The sequence below is a fragment of the Miniopterus schreibersii genome (assembly GCF_964146895.1).
Source record: "Miniopterus schreibersii genome assembly, chromosome: X".
Taxonomy (NCBI): Eukaryota; Metazoa; Chordata; class Mammalia; order Chiroptera; family Miniopteridae; genus Miniopterus; species Miniopterus schreibersii.
In genome coordinates, this window is record NC_138104.1 from 5,014,755 (window position 1) to 5,034,521 (window position 19,767).

Here is a 19,767-nt window from a genome sequence, read left to right on the forward strand (position 1 = left end):
TAGGGATATAGATGATAGGCAGAGTGCCCATTCTGGGCCTAGAGTGTAAGAAATTGGAACCCCACATATAAATTTGTACTAAAAAATTGCAAATTAAATAAAAAACTGACCTGGATCCAGTGAAAGCCATAGAGCACTGGAGTAGAAAGAACACAAAACTGTAGAGATAGATAACTCTGCTATCCAGGATTCACATGGGACTTCTATAGAAAACCAGTCTACTGCTGAAGGTGAGCCCACAGTCAAATTTACAGAGCAAGGAGAGAAACGAGCCACTGCAAGGAGAGTCAGTGGCAACAATAAACAGGGTAATTCATATTCCAGAAAACTTGTATCATAAGGCAATGTAAAAGAGACTTTAAATAAGTATCTTCATAATGTTCAATAGGGTAAAGGAAGGAATAGAACTCATAAGGTGTGAACAGCATATTGTGAAAAAAAAAATAGACATATTAGAAAAGATGAAACAAATTATAAAAATTATATATATATATATGTATATATATGTGTAGATATATATAAAATTTTAGTATGTCATATATATTATTATACTGTATAATATATAGTATATGTGTGTGTATCAATGAAATAAAAACAAATTAAACAATAGACTAAACCCAACTGGAGAGGGGATCAGTAAAGCACCCAGATTCTACATAGAAAGACAAAAAGATGGAACTAGGACAGAAAAATAGGGAGTCATGAAGGAGGGCATGGGCTCTCACGTGCAGCTAATAAAAGTTTCAGAAGAGCGATAGAGATTTAAGGAGAAGCAGTAGATGAAGAGCTGATGGCTAAATTGCCAGAACTGAAGAACCACTGAAGGGGAATGCAGCAGTAGGAGCATTTTTTAAATGTGTTTTCAATATATTCAAACACCAAATACTAGTTGTCCTTCTCCAAAAGGAATATTGCAATCTACATAGCGGAATCACTTGGAGTACACACACACACCATAATATATATTAAAAGCAATGTGAATGGTGAATGTGGAGTAAGGAAGAAGAGATTGTAATTAAAGACAATCTTTTTTTCCCCAAGAACCTTGTCTCTGAAGAGTAAGAAAGATGGGACGGAAGCTGGCTGTGCTTGTCTGACGTGTTGTTTTACGCTGTATGAAGAGCAGAGTGAGCACAGCAACCCTGTGTGCACACTCACCTGCAAATACATTCACAGAGCCAGCGGTCTGAAATAGCAGGGGACGAGGGATTCTCCAAAGCTGTTCCATCCCTTCAAGCTACCCAGCAGCCTGTTCTGTCATTTCAAAGGTTGTCACCAATAGAGATGCTGTCTTGTGCTGTGATCTTGCCTCCAGAGGATCCCTCTCTCTGAATAAGCCAGTTCCTGTGTGTGGAGGGGAGGACTGACCACTAGCACTCATTAGCCCAGCACTAATGAGAGTCTCTGATTAACTAACTATTTTAGTGGAAAACAGTGACTCAGGTTGGGATATAAGAAAGGACAATTTTAATGAAGGAGAGGGATTAGGAAAACCTGGATCATAAAATCTTCTCTGGCAGGGCAGGTTCCTGTGGGGCCTCATAAAGGACAGAGAGCATTGCCCAAGGCCAGCCTGCAGTGTGTACACACGCACACAAACACACACACGGGTACACACACTGTGTTATTTTGTTTCTTCTTATAGTGAAATAGAGAACTGTTGTTTCTCTTAGTAATTCTGTTAAGTTTTTTTTTTCAGAACACAGGATACCACGATTCTGACAGAGAAAATAGGCACTAGAATTTTAGAGGCAGAAAGAGAAATGCTGTAAGTAGGAAGATATTTTAAATATGTTTTCAAGATATCTAAATACCAACCAAGTCCTAGTTTCCCTATTCAATAGGGATATTGAAGTCCACATAGAAAATTACTAGGATTATCAGGCTTGGACAGTCGTTTCCCCATAATCTTTAATTCATTTGTTAGCTTAAAGTTTTTTTCATGCATCCCTCAGGGCATAGCAAAGTACATGCCAAATAGTTCTCAGTAAATCTTGACTGATTGACTGAATAAATGAATGAATGAATGAATGAATGAATGAATGAATGAGCGAATGAGTGAGTGAATGAATGAATAAACAATTTGACCCAGAGCAAATTTATTCAACTACTCTTGTCTCAGATCTCTCCTCTAAAATGAGAATATTAATTGAGCATCAAGACCCCTGATAGGAAATCAGTTTATAAAAATTGCTTGAGGTATGAAAGAGAAGTTCCAAAATGATTTCAATCTGTTGATTATACATTTAAGCTGTTGTCAGAAGGGAAAAGTTAGAGCAAATCTGTTAGAATGAATACTAGAGAAATCCCTGATTGCAAAAGGATAGTCATGGGCTCCAGGCATGGAAGTGCATACACTGTGGGTAATATTTTTCTCTCTTTCGGCTGAACTCAAGCTTCCTGTAGCTGAAAGCAAATGGCACAAAAAAGCTTACAACGTGGAAAGAAGTTTTCCCTGTATGAAAAGAACTGAGAGAACTGGGAGTGCTTTAACCGCTTGTCTCTGTGAAGTAGTGATGAAGGTAAAGGCTAGGAAGTGTCTTTTGGGCCTCGGTGTTCTAAAGCTCTAGATAACCTGAGTCAAAGCAGGTCCTGGTGTCCATGTGCTCACTGGGCTGAGGATCCCAGAATGACATTAAGCAGTGATTTATAATCATTTAATTTTAGTGCAAAACATAGCAGTTTCCTTTAAAAATCACTCTAAGAAGTTATTAAAAGTGTATGAACTATGCTTATAACTAAACATAGGTCATATCTGTCCTTTTGTGTTCCATAATTCACTTTTATTAAGAAAAAGAAAGAAAAAACTTAACTGAGTTGAAAATCATGCTATATTCCCCATCTTTTTCTGTTACCCAAGCCTAGGGACAGCCGTATCAGGAAGCACACTGTTCAGCGACCCAATTCCAGACCCGGTGCCAAAGAGGAAAAGTTGTATTTAAAGGCTGGTCTTGTACACATAAAGTGTATTGGCTGAGGATCCTTGGCTTAAATGGTGGCATTGCCACCTGTGTACAGGCCAGGAAACCATAGATATAGCACTTAGTCTTTCTAGACTTTACTTTCCCCATCTGTAAAATGGCAATAGTAATAATACCTACCTTAGTGGTTGTAAGGATTAAATAAAAATTGTTACAGTGCTGAACACTGTAATTGCTTGTGCAATTATAACCACAGAATTTACTGAGTGCTACCACCATTGAAACACAAGATTTGACCCCAAAAATCTAAAGTAGAGTGGAGAGTTTAAAAACCATCTAAGTGAATGGATAGAAAATAGGTAGAATATTACTCAACAATAAAAAAGAATGAAATATTGCCATTTGCAACAACACAGATGGATCTGGAGGGTATTATGCTAAAGTGAAATAAGTCAGGCAGAGAAAGACAAATACTGTATGGTTTTCTGTATATGTGGAACCTAAACAAAACAAAAAAAACAGAAACAGACTCATAGATACAGAGACCAAAGAGTGGAGGGCTGGGTGGAAAGGTAAAGGGGAATATAGTCAGTAATATTGTGATAGGTTTGCACAGTGACGGATGATTACTAGCAGTAGTAGGGTGATGACATAGAAAGGAATAAAAATGTCAATCTGAAACTAATATAACCAGTACAAGATTGCATACCAACTATACTTGGTTTTTGTTGTTGTTGTTGTTATCCTCCCCTGAGGATATTTTCCATTGCTTTTCAGCGAGAGTGGAAGGGAGAGAGAGAAAAACATGGATGGGAGAGAGACGCATCTATTGGTGGCCTCCCACACGAGCCCCAACTGGGGCTGGGGATTGGGCCTGCAACCCAGGCACGTGCCCTTGGCCGGAATCAAACCGGAACCCTTCAGTCCACAGGCCGACGCTCTAACCACTGAGCCAAACCCGCCAGGGCAAGTTTGTTTTTTTTAATCTACGGCACCTGCACAGTTCTCAGGTGGATTGTGGAATTCTCCTTTGTCTTCTCTATTTCTCAGAATCCAGAGGGCATGCTTTCCTCTGAATTTAGCAGGTTCTACCGCCCAAATCCTGGTTGGTGTCTAACACAAGATGTCTTAAGATTAATACTAAGGAAGCACAGGAGTATTTTCCTATTACCTCCCTGCTTCTTTAAAACATGGCAAATCTTGATAGGAAATTAGTGAATCAATGTCATTAGCAAATAGGAAATCAATTCAAAGTCCCTTGTGCTATCTTAGAAGCGCACCCCCACATGCTAAGTAATAATGAACATTACATCATTTGCAAACACTGCATTCCCTTCTTCACATCCTCAGTTCAGGTCACCTTCGTCCAGAAATCCTATTTCCTGAAACAGCTTAGATCCAGAAAAATTACTGATTGTCTGCTTTTGCCGTAAATCCTCCATCATTTTCCCCCTAGCTTTTCATTTAGATTACTTAGTTCACTGGGCAAGAAATGAACCCAGCATTACAGACATTTTGCCTCTGAGTCTTGCAAATTTTTAGTCTGCCGTAAATGTTCATCATAGAAACACACCTCATTTATGTTTGTTAGCCACCAGTCAGTTCATAAAATAGCAACTGCTCTTTCAAGATCTTCAAATATTATTGAATAAAACTGAATCAGCCTCACTTAGAGAAGCTGGTTTTTTTGTTGGCTCTGGATGCTGTGTCACCAGTGAGGCAACCCATTTGGTTAAGAATAAATTTATTGTATCTAGAAAGCATTTCCCACACGTTGGACAAGAGAAACTTTAGAAAATGGGTATAACTGCCTTGACCCACATGCTCCAAGTTCACCCAATATTATCTTCCAAATTCGCTATCTATCTCTGTGCCCCATAAGGACAGAACCTTAAGCTTTCTCAGTAATGGTGTTGCTTCCCCTCTGTCTGGGACCAATTCTTGGTTGTAGTCATGGGTAATATAAATAGTACACAGTGTAGTTTTTATGAAAGAATGAGAGCCTTGAGGGGAATCAACTCACATGCCCACCAAGATAGATAGGTTTCTGTTCTATTCATAAAAGCTTCTATAGCAGAATCAGCAATCATGGTATTTAACAACCCTCACTGAAAAGACTGTTTTCCTTGTACAAAACTTAAATCTTCACATATTGTAGCTTAGACTCATTGCCTTGTGTTCTTTCCTTATGATCAAGAGAGAAAACTCAACAGCAACAAGGAAATATTTCTCTCCAGGTTTTCTTGATTAAATGACCAAGCAGGTAATCAGAGGCCTTGAACTCTTGATGTTGCAGCTGCTATGACTAATTAGATGGCAAAGAACTGAATTCATTGATATAATTAATACCATCAGGGTGCTTTATGTTTTTAATGTTCATAAATTATGACTGAACAATGAAATTTTTATGTGGGTTATAGGATTTTTCTTCTTAAAGGATCCGAATTAATCAGTATGTTCACAATAGATTTTAAATATAAACCAGAGGTGGCTTCAGTAAATTCTAGAGCTTAAGTATTTAGAGAATGATCTCAAAAGGGGACATAATGAAGACCAAGCCATCATCCTAGTGCAATGCAAGCCTAGGGTTCCTTGGCTTTTCATCCTGAATGCAAATCAGAAGAGGCAATCAATTGCTAAAAATTGGATCTGGAGACCTTTGTTTCTGAAGCATAATTCCCCCAAATGATCTGACTAGGATAGACTCATTGCCTGCTAATAAATGTGTCAGGTTATGTTGCAAAATACAGTCATCACTTTTTCTGTCCCTGGAATTCCAGTGTGAGATTGACAAGAGTCCCTTAAAATGCATTTTTCGTTTTGCATGAAGTTAAGTGGCAAGAGCCTTTGCTGATGGCTTTTCTCTAATCTCCTCATTTGTATATCTATCCAGTCATTTCTCTGGGCTTTTGATGTAATTAGATAGAGCACAAAAGGTGGTACTTGCTGCCCAGTCTCTTAAATACCCCCTCTGCTGCCCTACTCAGTTACTGGTGGGATCTCAGTGTTGCTTCACTTTGGTGCTTTGAGCTCATCAGTGTTCTTGACCTGGTGACTGGTCACTCAGATGTCCTTATGGATGGGCAATGAAAAGAAGGGCTGGAGTCTGGGCATTTGGTTTTGCATGTACATCTATTCTGAAAAGGTCTGGAAGAGGGGGGAGTCCAGTAAAGACAGTGTAGGGGCAGCTACAAGAGAGCAGCCCTATTATTGGGGCATCCTTTTTGGCATCAGAAATCAAGTAAAATAGTAAAACAGTCCTGTCTGTTTGAAGGTACGTATGTGAAAGCACCATTCTCTGTAATATTCTTGAGCTCAAAATTCGTTCTTTTTCTCCTGCAGATTAAAATACAGATCAGGGAAAGGACAGACCTTGTGAATAGAGTGAGGTGAACAAAAGGCCAGACTTGATTCCTGCATTGGAGGGAGAGAGGCTGCCTGAGCTTGAGGAGCAGGAAAAAAAAAAAAGAAAAAAAAAAAGAAAGAAAAGAAATAAGTTAGGAGATTGGGGAAAGGCTAGGGCTTAATAAGGAGGATCGGCTCTGTATTTCCCCAGTACTGTGTATGGCGCGCGATACTTGCTCTCTGCTTGCATCCCAAACCCGGACGTAAAGATGAGGGGGCGTAGAGGAAAAACGGGGTTCCGACGGCGCCAACCAGCTCGAAATAAAAAGTCAGCAAAAACCACTGGGTGGCAGCGCGGTGCGCGCCACAGCTCTGCAGGGCCGGCCGCCCGGAGCTGGGCTGCCTGGAGCTCGGGCTCCTGAATGGCTACAAGTGTTGCCGGGCGAACCTCCTCCCCGGGGGGTGAAGGGGCTGTGCCGCGGGTCCGAGCTGGCGGCAAGCGACTTAGGAACTTGCCGGGGACCCCAGCCGGCCATTACCCTGCCCACTGAGAATCGTACAGTGAGGAACAGCCTCCCCTGCCAAGCCCGGCTACAAGCACCACCCCCTCCACCCACCACCCCTGCTCCTCCAATGCAACCACCTCATCCTGGTACCTCCTCCGTCACTGCTCGTGCCCGAAGCTCTTTTGGGGAAGAGGAAGGGAGAAAGATTTGGGGATGGGTCAGTGCTTAAGCCCCTACAGGTGTTAGCCCCAGCCGCCGGCCGGGGGCGTGGGGGGTGGGGGGTGGGGGCGGCTGCCGGGGGAGGGGCCCTCGGGGAGGCAGCGGAGCTGGAGGAGCAGGAAAAAAAAAGCTATTCCTGAGGGTGCTTGCAACGGTGGAATTCCATTGCCGAGAGCGTGCCGCGCCCAGACCAGCAGCAGCAGCAGCAGCAGCAACAGCAGCAGCAGCCGCCGCGAAGATGCACGGCCATTACCTGTTTGATCCCCGCCAGAAAGCTGGCACCGGCCAACTTTTCCCGATTGTCACCCCAAGAAGTTGCAAGGACTAGTCGGAGGCTTGGAGGGGCCAGGGTGAGGGCGCGCTCCCCCCTCGCGGTTGCCCCTTCCTCCTCCTCCCTCCTCCCGTGCTCCCGGCCGCTCTCCCGCCCACGCTCTCCCTCCGCCCGCCTCCCTCCTCCAGCCCCCTCCGCGAGGCACAGGGTGGGGGGAGGGGAGGGGGTGCCGCCAAACTCCGACCAGAGCCACTTGGACTTGCACAGTGTCCTCGGGGCGCAGGGGCCGAGCGCACGCAATCGCGCAGCTCTGCCTCCGCCCGCCAGTCTCGCCCGCGATCCCGGCCCGGGGCTGTGGCGTCGGCTCGGACCGAGGCAGCCCGCAGCCCAGCCCGCAGCCCGCAGCCCGCAGCCCGCAGCCCAGCCTGCAGCCCGCAGCCCAGCCCGCAGCCCGCGCGGGAGCCGGACCACCGCCGAAGGAGCTCAGACGGCATGCTGAGCCCCCTCCTTGGCTGAAGCCCGAGTGCGGGAGAGCCCGGGCGAGCGCACGCTAAGGAGCCAGAGGCGGCGAAGGCGCGAGACAGTGGCCCAGCCGAGGCGCCGCGGCGCGGGCGGAGGCGGCGGAGCCGGCGCGGGGCAGCAGAAGTGGTGGTGGTGGGCGTCGTGGCCATGGCGGCGGCTATCGCCAGCTCGCTGATCCGGCAGAAGAGACAAGCCCGCGAGCGCGAGAAATCCAACGCCTGCAAGTGTGTCAGCAGCCCCAGCAAAGGCAAGACCAGCTGCGACAAAAACAAGTTAAACGTCTTTTCCCGGGTCAAACTCTTCGGTTCCAAAAAGCGGCGCAGGAGGAGACCAGGTCGGAAGGAGCTTTTGGCTGCTTTGGCTCTGTCTGTCTTTTTCGTACTTTACGGATGCGAAGGGGCCGGGGGGCGTGTGGGTTAGCATCGGTGAGTTTGCCGGTGGCCCATTTTGCGGGGCTGTGCGGCCACCTAGCCAGGGTGCGTGCTGAGGGACGCGATGGCTTTCTCGCCCCCTTAGAAATGGGACCGGGCTTGCTGCATTGCCACTGCCATGGGACAGGCGCAGAGCGGGGGGCTTGCCCTGCCCAGGCGGCGGGCCGCCGGCTTCAGACGTGCCACATGTGTGTGTGCCCCCGGGCTCTGGGCAGGCGCCATCCAGACATGGCCATCGTGTGTGTGTGTGTGTGTGTGTGTGTGTCTGTGTGCACGCGTGTATGTGCGTGTGTGTGTGTGTGTGTGTGCGTGCACTGTGGAGTGGAAATCGCAGGCGGAGCTGGGTAGACACCACTGCCCACCCCCACCCCCACCCCGGAGAACCCAGGGAATCCCTCCCTGCCTTTATTCTTACCAGCCTGACCCTTCCCTCCAGCTTCCGTGGCTTTCCGCCGTCTAGGCATTCTGTTTCTTTGATCACTTTTAAGCTGATGGGGGGACAGACTTGACTTGTGGTGCAGCTTTGAAATATTTGCTGGAGAGAGGGGAGTGTATCCCTAGATGCTTTTGTCAAAGAGCTTAGTGATCTGGTTAGAATAGTAAAACTGTGGTTACTTGCTACTAAAATGCAGGACTGAAGAGAATATAAACTCATAGGCAGACTGTGGGTCCTTTTGAACCTGTTCAGTGATCAGAGCAGCAACATTCTGGTGTCAGGGGAAATTCACGCAGCTCACGGTGTCAGGTTGCGTCAAGGTAGATCTTCAGGCGAACCTGCAGCTTATCTGGTGACTCTTAACCAAACGAATCCGTTCTGCTTTTTTGCTTTTAACTAGGTGAGTACTGCAGAATTTCAGACTTATTCATCAATCTGTTATTTCTCTATTTATGAATTCTACACACCCTGGAATGGAAATGCAAATGTACATTTTCTGTTGGCTCCGGGTTTTTTAAGGCATTAGCTGTAAATTAGGATTATTTTAAAAAGGCTTAAGCAGTTGCAAAGCATGATTATGAGGTCCTAATAATCACGTAAATATTATTTCTGTGCAGGTGTCTGTATTCAATATAAGCAACTTTTGGATAACATGGTTGTTATTGGTAAATTAAGTACTTTATTAATCTATGGTGATTCATAATTGAAAATCATTTTAATTGAGAACATATTTTGGATAATCATTTCTGATATTTCTGAAAATATGTATGAACTAATTTTCTTTCCTCCCCACCAATGTATCTCTGGTCTTTTTGCACCCATTCTTCCTAAGGGTAATTAATATGCTAGGGTATGGTAATGGCTGCTTTATTCTCCCCTCCTCCTTTTTTTGTATCACAGCTCAGTTTTCTAAATATAAGTCCTTTGATGGGCTTGCAGATTATTTATGTATTTCAACTTTCTTAGAATGGAGGGGGCTGTTTATTCAAATTGCCATATTCTGAGGAAAATCTTTACTAGTGTGGTTTTTTTGGTCCCTGGTTGGCAAACCATTCTGAACTATCTTTGTACTTCTTATTTTCCTTCCGCATGAAAAGTGGCCCATTCTTAAAAGGCAGAATATGCCATTTGCCAGCCCATTCCAAATGCTCAGTGAGATAGAAGACCAGTCTGGAAATCAAAGAACAACCTATCAGAAGCTGTGGCTGCTGTCAGAAGCTTTAGGGCTTTACCAATGTTACAAAGTAGAAATCAGGTTTGAATTCTGAGTCTTTTCACAACTTAACAATTGATCCAAACCATCGTTCTCTTTACAGAGCCTCAACTTAAGGGTATAGTTACCAAACTGTACAGCCGACAGGGCTTCCACTTGCAGCTGCAGGCAGATGGAACCATCGATGGCACAAAAGATGAGGAGAGCACTTACAGTAAGTGACTGCAAAACAAATTAGTATATCTCAGCATGTTGTTGACATTGTTCTTTCTTTCCTTATTTTTTTAAATAAACAGCCCTTGCTAAATCCTGAAGACAATACAAAATACAGTCAATACTACATAATCCTGTTTATGCAGGTTAACCTAAAGGAAGTTGAACCTGAAAGTATCTAAAATAGTGAACTATAGCAAATAATGCTGGCACCATCTGAAAAACAATCCAAATGTCATCTCCATGGTAATCTGGATAGATTTATGACTGTCCATTGGATTTTATTACTATTTTCCCCACAGAAAATTTACTCGCCCACGCACTGATCTTGAAATAGCATGTTATTTCTACTCTTAAAAACTGGTCTATCCCAGGAGAGAGGGCTGGTTTCACGTCATGAGAATTCATCATTACAAGCTTTTATTTCTGTTTTTCCCTCCACACACACTGATAACTCTGAGACTAACTGGGATTTTAACATTGAGATAGCTCCACAGGTGGGTAAAGAGATTTATTTTAGTGCTTTATTTTTAACCATGGGTTAAGTAAAGACAAAATTGGAGATCATAATGGTGAACCTAAAAAGGAAACATGTCAAAAATAAAGTCAATTTTATATCTAATTATTGAAGTAAGATGATTCCAAGATGTCACATAATATTTTATTATATATGCTTTATTTATTTGGAGTAATACAAACATAAACTCACAAATAGTGAAGCTCTTTCTTCAGTGACAGTAATTGGTATTTTCTTACAATTTACAGATTTCTGCAGATCTATTAAAATTTCCACAAGACTAAAACATCTAGTTTTGACAATTGATTCTTCTTTTTCCCTAATTTATATTGCATTTCCTCAGACTGATAATTTCCCAGAAATATTCCCACTGTCAGCTAAAAACAGCCCAAGAAAGCTGGTCTGAATGCTAATGAGGCTTCTGCTACAGATACTTGGCTACAGACAGCAAAGCCATAGACTAGGGTCCCAAAGTTAAATGTTAAAAGTTTCACACCTGTTAAGAATGCTTCCTGGGCTGATGACCAAGCTATGACCTCAAGAGGAAGTAACCTTTAATTACCCTTGAAGAAAGATCTTTTGGTACCTAGCATGAAAAATATTCATACTGAATGGTTCTTCACTGTTTTGCAAAATGCAATGTTACTGTTGTGATATTAAAGTATACTAGACATTCTTTTATGTATGCTCTTGTATTTGAAAAAAAATTTAGTCAAGTGTAACTAGAGGGTTTTGCTGTAATTATATAACAGTAGTACATGAGGATCAGTAATAAGACATTCCCATAAATCAATATGTACAAATCATTATGTGGGGAAGGAATTTGGGGATGTAAGGTGCTGTTTTTAAAAGTACCTCAGCAAAATGGATCCTTTGGGTGTTATTGAAAGGAAATTTATGATTACGGTAGCTACTAATGAGCCTCACACAGTCAACTTTTCCCCTATTTATTTTTAATATCTATTCCAGATCAAAATCAGAGAAAAATTGGTTTGGGGTCCAGTGTTCACATGTGTTTTCTGAAAAGGAAAAAGAAAGACAATTCATTTGCCGTGCCTTATAAACAGCAATGTGCCAAATACATTAAGATCACACTGTATGTAGTCATTTTAGGATATACATGCATATATATTCATATACACACATACATATACATGCATACATACATATATGTATGTAAATCAAGACTACATTTCTTACTATGTCGCTTTAAATCACATAGTAGGTTTTATTCTTCAGTTCCTCCATATGTGTAGCTTCTGCCTTTGGTTGTCTTATAAATGAAGCACACAAATGAAAAGTATCTCAAAACAAATAGCAAGTCCATGGGGCTTGACTCTACCCCTGATGATAAGTGTGACCAGAGGCCAGGGAGCTAGTTTATCTTCCCAATTGAGGATACTGTAGGGTATAAGTCATAATGAAACATGAATGTTTAATGATTAAAAGGATCATTAAAATGGAAGTCTAGCCATGCACAATTTTCCCCCTAAAGCCAAGCAAATTTTGGGGCATTCATTACTTAATTATTTTAAGTGAGCAGAACAGGGGAAAAGGTTTTGTTTTTTTCAACTATCACTCTTTCATTTATATATTATTTCCTTAATATGTGTTCCTAGATTTCCTTAGTATAGATTCCTAGTATTATGTTTATATTTTTCTAATTTTTAGTATTTTTAATCATACTTTTCTCATTTAGCATTATCATATTTAATTCTGACCTGGTAAGCAAGATGATGATAAAACAGATCAGTTCACATTTACCCAGGTACATTTATTTCTAAAAACATATGTTTGGTATTATGTATTTAAGATGACCCCAGGTAGATTTATTCCATGATAAATGTCCATCCAATGCAATCTCATCATAAGCGAATCAGCCATTGTAAGTTATGCATTTCTCCCTGAAAAGGAAAAGATGATAGACATTGCATGGCGTCAGTTTTATTGTATCTGCCTTGGGTGCAGTGAGAGCTTTATGCATGGAATAGGCAACTTTCCCTTCAAGCCTACAGTAGTATTGCCAGTTCAACATATCAGGTTTTCCCAGTCTTCATTAAGATGTATTTTTATTAACTACTCCCTTTGAGAAATTGACCTTAGCCAAACTGATGAAAAAGGATCACTGTCGGTTTCAGAAGCACTGAGTGCCGACTGTGTGCACATGTCCGAGAAACTGGTCCCTGCAAGGTACAAGGCGTTTAGTTGTTTTTATGTAGACACAGCAGAACAAACATGAAACACAGGCCCTTTTATTTATTAAAAGCTTCTTCAAAACTTTGATGAAAACGGAATTTAGGTATTTAATGAATGTGTTTTACATACACAAATGAAATCAATTATTTCCTTCTCATATTTAGAATAGGTTTATCCTAATCAAAATAATATTTTAAGTCCATGAAGAAGTACTCCAAATTTAGAGTAATAAAGGCATAAAGAAAGATATTGATTCTGTCCAAGCTCACCCATAATAAAATTTCTTGGCATTTTTATCCGGAAACAGTCCCTTTAGACAGACTTTAAACCAACCCAGTTTATGATCTATCTTGAATGTCTAAAGAAAAGATTGGAGTCGTATGACCAGCCATTCTGTGCTTTTCTTACTGTCTTCAATATTTTGTTTGAGTGGTGATTTTTGTTTTTGAATCAGGCTTCACAGAAATTTATGCTACAAAGTGAGAAATTCAGGTTCTACTATATAGTTAATAACATTATTCACAATGCAATTACTGTTCTTTGCGTCTCTTCTTTCTGCTCTCTGATGTTTGGAGTTTAAGCATTCTACTGCTCATTAAAACCCACATCAGAAAGTAGTCGGGGTACACAGTGAGAAATCAATCTCTCTTTACTTGTTATAAGCTGCATTAAGAGAACTAGGGAGATTCAGAATATTGTAAAACGTGGAGCTGTATAAGCAGTTCTGGATTCCATTTATCATACTCTGTCATCTTTTAGTATGACTGAGCTAGGATTAAGACAAATGCTGGTTGTCTAGTTGTCTAGTGGTATGGCTTTTATTTTATTTTATTTTTTTAAAAATATATCTTTATTGATTTCAGAGAGAGGAATGGCGAGGGAGAGAGAGAGAGATAGAAACATCAATGATGAGAGAGTCATTGATCGAACCCGCAACCCGGGCCTGTGCCCTGACCGGGAATCGAACCCCGATCACCTGGATCCTAGGTCGACGCTCAACCGCTGAGCCACGCCCGGCCGGGCTAGTGGTATGGCTTTTAAACTAGACCCATATGGAGGTTTTGGTTTGGTTTACTTTGGTTTTTTAGATCTCAGAATTCTTAAACTATTAACTTTTATGTAATGGGATTGTGATCTATTACTTTGCAAAAATCCAATATTATCCTGTTTACCATGTACATTGCTAGCAGTCCACAGATGTGTGCGAGCGCCTGCCCTGAGCGAGGCATCGTCAGCAGAAAGAGATGTATACGTGACGTGCTCAAAGATCTCCGCGTTCTTTCCTGTGCATTGCATTGTCAAATATAGCATGAGATCCTGGCTCGCAATCTGTGCAAATTACTTTGCTTTACCTCACATAACAGAAGGGCACAGCTTTAATATGATGAGTATTGAATGAAGTGCCATCAGGGACATGTGGTAGGAAAACTTGATTTTGAACTGTACAGCATGTCCTAGCTTCTCTTTGGTAGCGCCCTGATTTTAAGGGAAGATACATTGTAGGCTCACCGAGGAATATTTAGCTGTTCCTTAATATTTATCATCCATATAACCCCATCTACTGCAGCAGAATCTATATGCACCAAGATAAGAGATCTCAGAAAAACCATTCTTACCCGTGAGGTGACTCCTTTATATATTCTTGTTCACAGAAATGATAGCAGACTGATTTATCTTCTTCACCAAAACAAAAATCATCAACATTGGTCTAGGTCTCTTGAGAGAAAGGTGCATAGACTCTTTTCAAAAGATGTGTGTGGCAAGCACTACACTTTAAAAATGTACTGTTTTATTTTTATTCAGGGTGTAGGAGGGAGGAGACAGCTGGTAGGGGGAGGACGCCCACTGGTTTTCTCCAGTGAGTGGTGTATGATTGTGAGGAGAGCCTGGGTGTAAGTTTCACACAGTCAAACCTTAAAATGGAGAGATGAAGGCCTCTTTGGCATTAGCTGGATGCCCACTTACAACTGTTTTGCAAAAATTAATTAATTAAAAAGAAATCAACCCATCAAGTTCATTATCTTTATTCCTATAAGCTTTGCTCCTAGAGATTAAAAGCTAAGACCCCTCTCAACCCTATCTTGGAAAATGTTGGTTCTTTAAGAAATACTACTCTGGGAACATGAGTACAAAAATGCCTTTTTTTTTTTTTTTTTCAAGGCCTGGATTTATTTTTGGGTTGTTGCAATGGAAATAATATAATTTAGATGAGAGAATTGGACTAGTGTCTTTTCTAAGATTCTAGGAATTTATCCCCATGTGTTATATTGTAACTGCCTCTGTGAATTTCAACAATTATCTAAGGAGCAGATTAAAACCTTCATTTGTTGAGGATAAAGCTATTTAATATATAGACCAATTTCTGGAACTGGATCTCTCCAGAAGACTTATGATTCCCCACCTTCAACACTATGTAAACCATGGAATTGTCTTCCATTTTCTCCAGGGTGTTTGAGTATATGTGCTTATAGTCCCAGTTATGTGACTGCAACCATGAGTCAAGTATCCTAAAGGGTGGAAGAGACACTATATCTGTATGTGCGTAAATAAATATAGTGTCTGTCTTTTCTTACCAAGCACACATCTCTTTTGCAGGACCAGATCCTGCTTTTGGAAACTTTGAAATCTGTGGAATTCAGAATATAACATTGTTTTCACATTCTTTTTGATTTCAGCTCTGTTTAATCTCATCCCTGTGGGACTTCGAGTGGTGGCTATTCAAGGAGTTCAAACCAAGCTGTATTTAGCAATGAACAGCGAGGGATACCTGTACACCTCGGTAAGCCTTTCACTGAGCTCGTGTTTTAACTGTTATAGTTTTTATCTGACATGAAATAAAATATACTGCATATATGTTATGGCAGCTTTCTGTGATGGAAGAAAGAATGTTCTTGATGGAAAAACCTCATTTGAAAGGAGAACTTAACTCCCAGTGAAAATGATATTTATTTCTAATTAATCTTTGACGCTAACATTTTTGGTATAAAATCAAAGATCCACTAAACATTTTTGCATACAGTGGCATTTGGGTTATTATTTTATGTAACTGTCCTGCTTTGCAGCTGTGGGAAAGCCATTTCTATAACTCAGTTCAACATGTATTTATCCATGTTTATTTCTCAAGAAGTTAATGAGACCTCTTTCTCAGATCAGGTCTGGGACATAAAGGACAGTTCTAGAAGTGCTTCTGTTTCTTATCTTCAGTTCAGTTAGTTCATGTTTGCTGTGTCTACTTTAAATACTATTTTTCCATCAAGAACAGTTCACCCTCTCCTTACATGCACATTTCTGCTTACCTTTTTCTTACAAGTTTGTAATGAACAGAGTAAAAAATAGAACTTTTCCCAAGAAATTTATAAACATTGTAGACAACAATTCAATATTGGGAACATGGGGCCAAATTAAGATTTAAGGGGTTTGGGTTTTTGTGGGGGTTTTTTAACATTTAAATATAGACGGAAATGGAACAACACCAGGTTTAGGATTTTATTCTTATCAGTAGATCTGGTTACAAATTACAGGAGACCACTTAATATATGAATATTTTTAACCTTTGTTTTGAATTTCATGTATTTTTTTAAAAAAGGATGAGATGTTAAAAATGGAGAAATTTCTTGCAAAACTTCGACTAGATAACCTTGAAGGAGGTTATCTATTCCTCCAACTGCAAAAGTAGTCACCTTTAGCTACTCTTGCTCTCTCATGTTTCCAGAATTTATTTCAAAGTCAGGTATATAGAGAGACTCTTGGAAGACATGGAAGGAAAGTGTGCCCTAACCCTGTTTTTCAGAGGGCAAGATGGGAGAGAGAGGTTGGAGAAGAGCAAGAATATAAAGGGCCCATTCATTTGGTGAACTGGGTAGTCTATTTTGTATTATGATAAAATATTAATTATCAGCATAATCCTCAAAGCCTGGTCACTATCAGTATTCCTATCAGGCCATTTTAACTGTCTTATTGTTTAATAAATGCAGGGGGTTTATTCTTTTTACAAATGAAAGATTTGGATTTATTGCAAACTTCATGAAATATGTCACTTTATTAATACATTACTATTATTATAAAAGATAGGAAAGGGGATTTACTTTTCAGATTTGTGCCTCAAGGTAAGATAATTTAATAATGAAGGATTTTAGTTGAACTCATTCAGATCAACAGACTACCTCAACGGGACCAGATGCAAAGGTAGGTTTTTAATAAATAAATGACTGATTTCTGAAACTACTATTTAGGCATGGGAAGGAAATGTAATATACTGGGCATACTTTTGAGAAGATAAATACCAGATAGCATAGGAAATAATTTCCAGGAAATAATTTCACTGAGTTGTGGTCACCATTGTAGTGCCATGATGAGAAAAGTTGACATTTTTTATTCTTGTTACAATAGGTGTTTTGTTTTGTTTTTAATGGAAATAATATTTATGTTAGAATGAAAAAAATGTCATTTAAGTTAGGTAATATGTCAGTTTCCCTCATTCAGGAAATTTAGGACATTCAGTATTACCTTTAGGGAACTGATATTAAAAATGTATAGCCTACCTTTCTCTGACTGGCTTTTTTCACTTAGCATAATAAATACCATATGATTTCACTCATATATGGAATTTAATGAACAAACCGAACTACCAAGCAAAATAGAGACAGACTCATAGACAGAGAGCAGGCAGACAGCTCTGGTAGGGTGGGCTGCTGGTGGAGGGATTGAGCAAAAAAGAAAAAAAAGAGAGAGAGAACTCATGGACATGGACAAGAGTGTGGGGGGAGGGGGAAGAGGGCATAGAGGGGATAAAGGGTGATGGAAAATATAAAATGAAATAATAAAATAAAACAAAAAATGTATAGCCTACCATTCAAATGGACCGTTATTCTAACAAACGTGCAAAAGCCAACGTGGGCTCATTTCTGAGGAGGGCTGCCCAGTAATCCTGTGGATTGACGAGATTCCTTTCCATGTTGGGCAGCCAGCAGGCAGCAAGTGTAGGCTGCTGTGTGCATTTTCTATTAAGGAAAAGGAACCTTCAGTATGCACTTGATAGTAAGGAAAAGAAACTATGTATTTAAAGTGTGGTGCTCAGACTCTCTTAGGATAGAGTCTATTTTAATGACTTCAACGACTTGTGTCCCTGTGACCAAAAAGCTAAATGAATGTAATGCTTCATTCGGAAAAGGAAGGATCAGTCTTCCCTTACATAAAACCATGGTGTCTGCTGCTGAAGGGCCGTATGCAGGTGTTAGCTGCCACTTAGCAAAGAGAAGATAGGATTGCACAGTGACCTAAGGAGGAAGCAAAGTAAGAGAGTGAAGTAGGAGCTACTAATGTGGGCAAGTAAAATAAATGTTAGAAAGTTATTGAAAATAATCTTGGTGAGGGATGACAGACGACTACCTTAAAGCATTTGCAGGGGCAAAAGCTGAAAGGAGATGGATTCAGAAGCTATTTTAGAGGTAGAATCATCAGAATTTAGTGGCCGATTAGATTTAGAGGGAAAACAGGACTACCATGGATGGTTGAATATGTATGGTGGCCACTCACCGCACATATGAAAATAAAATATCTTCAGGTAAAGATTGTTTTTTTTTTAATTTTGCACAATAGTAGATTAGTAGGGGTCCTAAGGGAGAGGGAGAATTTCACCTTTGGCAGTTGGGTTAATGGTGAAGTTATTAACCAAGATGAAGAACAAAAGAAAAAGGGCAGAATTGGGAAAAAAGATACCTGAGTACAAACCATAGCTTGAGAAAGAGATGTGAGGCAGAGATAAAAAGTGGGAGTTATTGTCACGTGTAGGAGGTGGTGGTTGGTGCCATGAGAATAGTTCAGAGAATATGTAACATAAGAAGAAAAGATTATTTATAATATTAGGGAATAGCAGCATGGACTGGCCAGCAGCAGCCGAACTCATTGTGGCAGATATCATGGTATTGCAAAAGCTGAACAGAGAGAGAGTTTTCAGAACAATCAGCAATGCCAAGTGCTTTAGAGAAAACAAGTGAAACAAGAACTTGTTCTATCCATATGAAGGTCTTCAGTGACCTTGACAAGAGCACTTTCGGTGGAGACAGAAGCCAGATTAGTGGCTTAGGGAGTGAGCAAATGGGAAGAGAGGAAGTAGAGGCCGTAGGCGTAGAATTGCTAAGGGAAGGGGAGCTGTGGGTGAGTATGGGGAGGGCACAAGATTGCCGAAGGCTCTGGTGGCTCTTTGCTTAAGACACTTGAATATATTTATTAGCTGAAGGGAAAGCGCCAGTAGGGAGGGAAAACTTAAAGACATATGAAACGGGATCCTTTATGGAGTGGGGCCCCAGAGGAGTCGGGAAGGGTGACGGAATTGAGCACAACTGGAAGGATTAGGCTCACTTTGAAAAGAAGGGTCACGGCTGCAATAGGAGGCAAAGAGATGGGGACAGAGGCGGATGGAGGTGCAGTAAGCCTGCGGGCGATGGGCGAGGGACTGGAAGGGTTTCCAGGCGGATGATCTGTATTTTCCCACTGAGCAGAATGAGAGGCTGCCTGCTGGAATCAGAGGCATGGGGATGGCTTAGGCGAATGCTTGGAATAGTCGTTTTGGGAAAGGGAGGAGGAAATACTCTAATGACCAGGGGCAGGTAAACTGTGGCCCATGGACCAAATAGGGCCGACTGCCTGTTTTGTAAATAAAGTTTTATTGGAACACATTCAGTCACCCCATTATTCACATATTGTCTGTGGCTGCTTTTGTGCTGTAACAGCGGAGTTTCATGGTTGTAACAGAGACCTTGTGGCCCACAAGCCCAGATTGTGTACTATCTTGCCCTTTTCCAACAAAAAATGTTTGCTGATCCCTAAGGAGATAATAGTTCTCAACCTTAGCTACCTATTAGAATCACCTGGGGATCTTTAAAAAGAATTCCATTCTGTGCTACAGCCAAACCAGTTGTATCAAAATATCAGGGTCGGGTCTGTGCATGAATATTTCCGGAAGCCGCCCAGCTGAT

General features: G+C 41.1%; 1 protein-coding gene across 12 annotated transcripts in view; it reads left to right on the forward strand.

The window, feature by feature from the left end:
- The window catches only part of FGF13 (fibroblast growth factor 13), a 441,864-nt gene that overhangs the window by 366,134 nt on the left and 55,963 nt on the right, over nucleotides 1-19,767 (forward strand). For 10 of the 12 annotated variants that reach the window (XM_081125291.1, XM_081125292.1, XM_081125295.1 and 7 more), the window contains 2 exons: nucleotides 9,968-10,078; nucleotides 15,466-15,569. In XM_081125291.1, coding sequence (XP_080981417.1) covers nucleotides 9,968-10,078; nucleotides 15,466-15,569 — 215 coding nt within the window. Of the gene's footprint in view, nucleotides 1-7,128; nucleotides 8,119-9,967; nucleotides 10,079-15,465; nucleotides 15,570-19,767 lie in introns of those variants that run through there. The other 2 variants (XM_081125301.1, XM_081125300.1) reach the window with 2 other exon arrangements.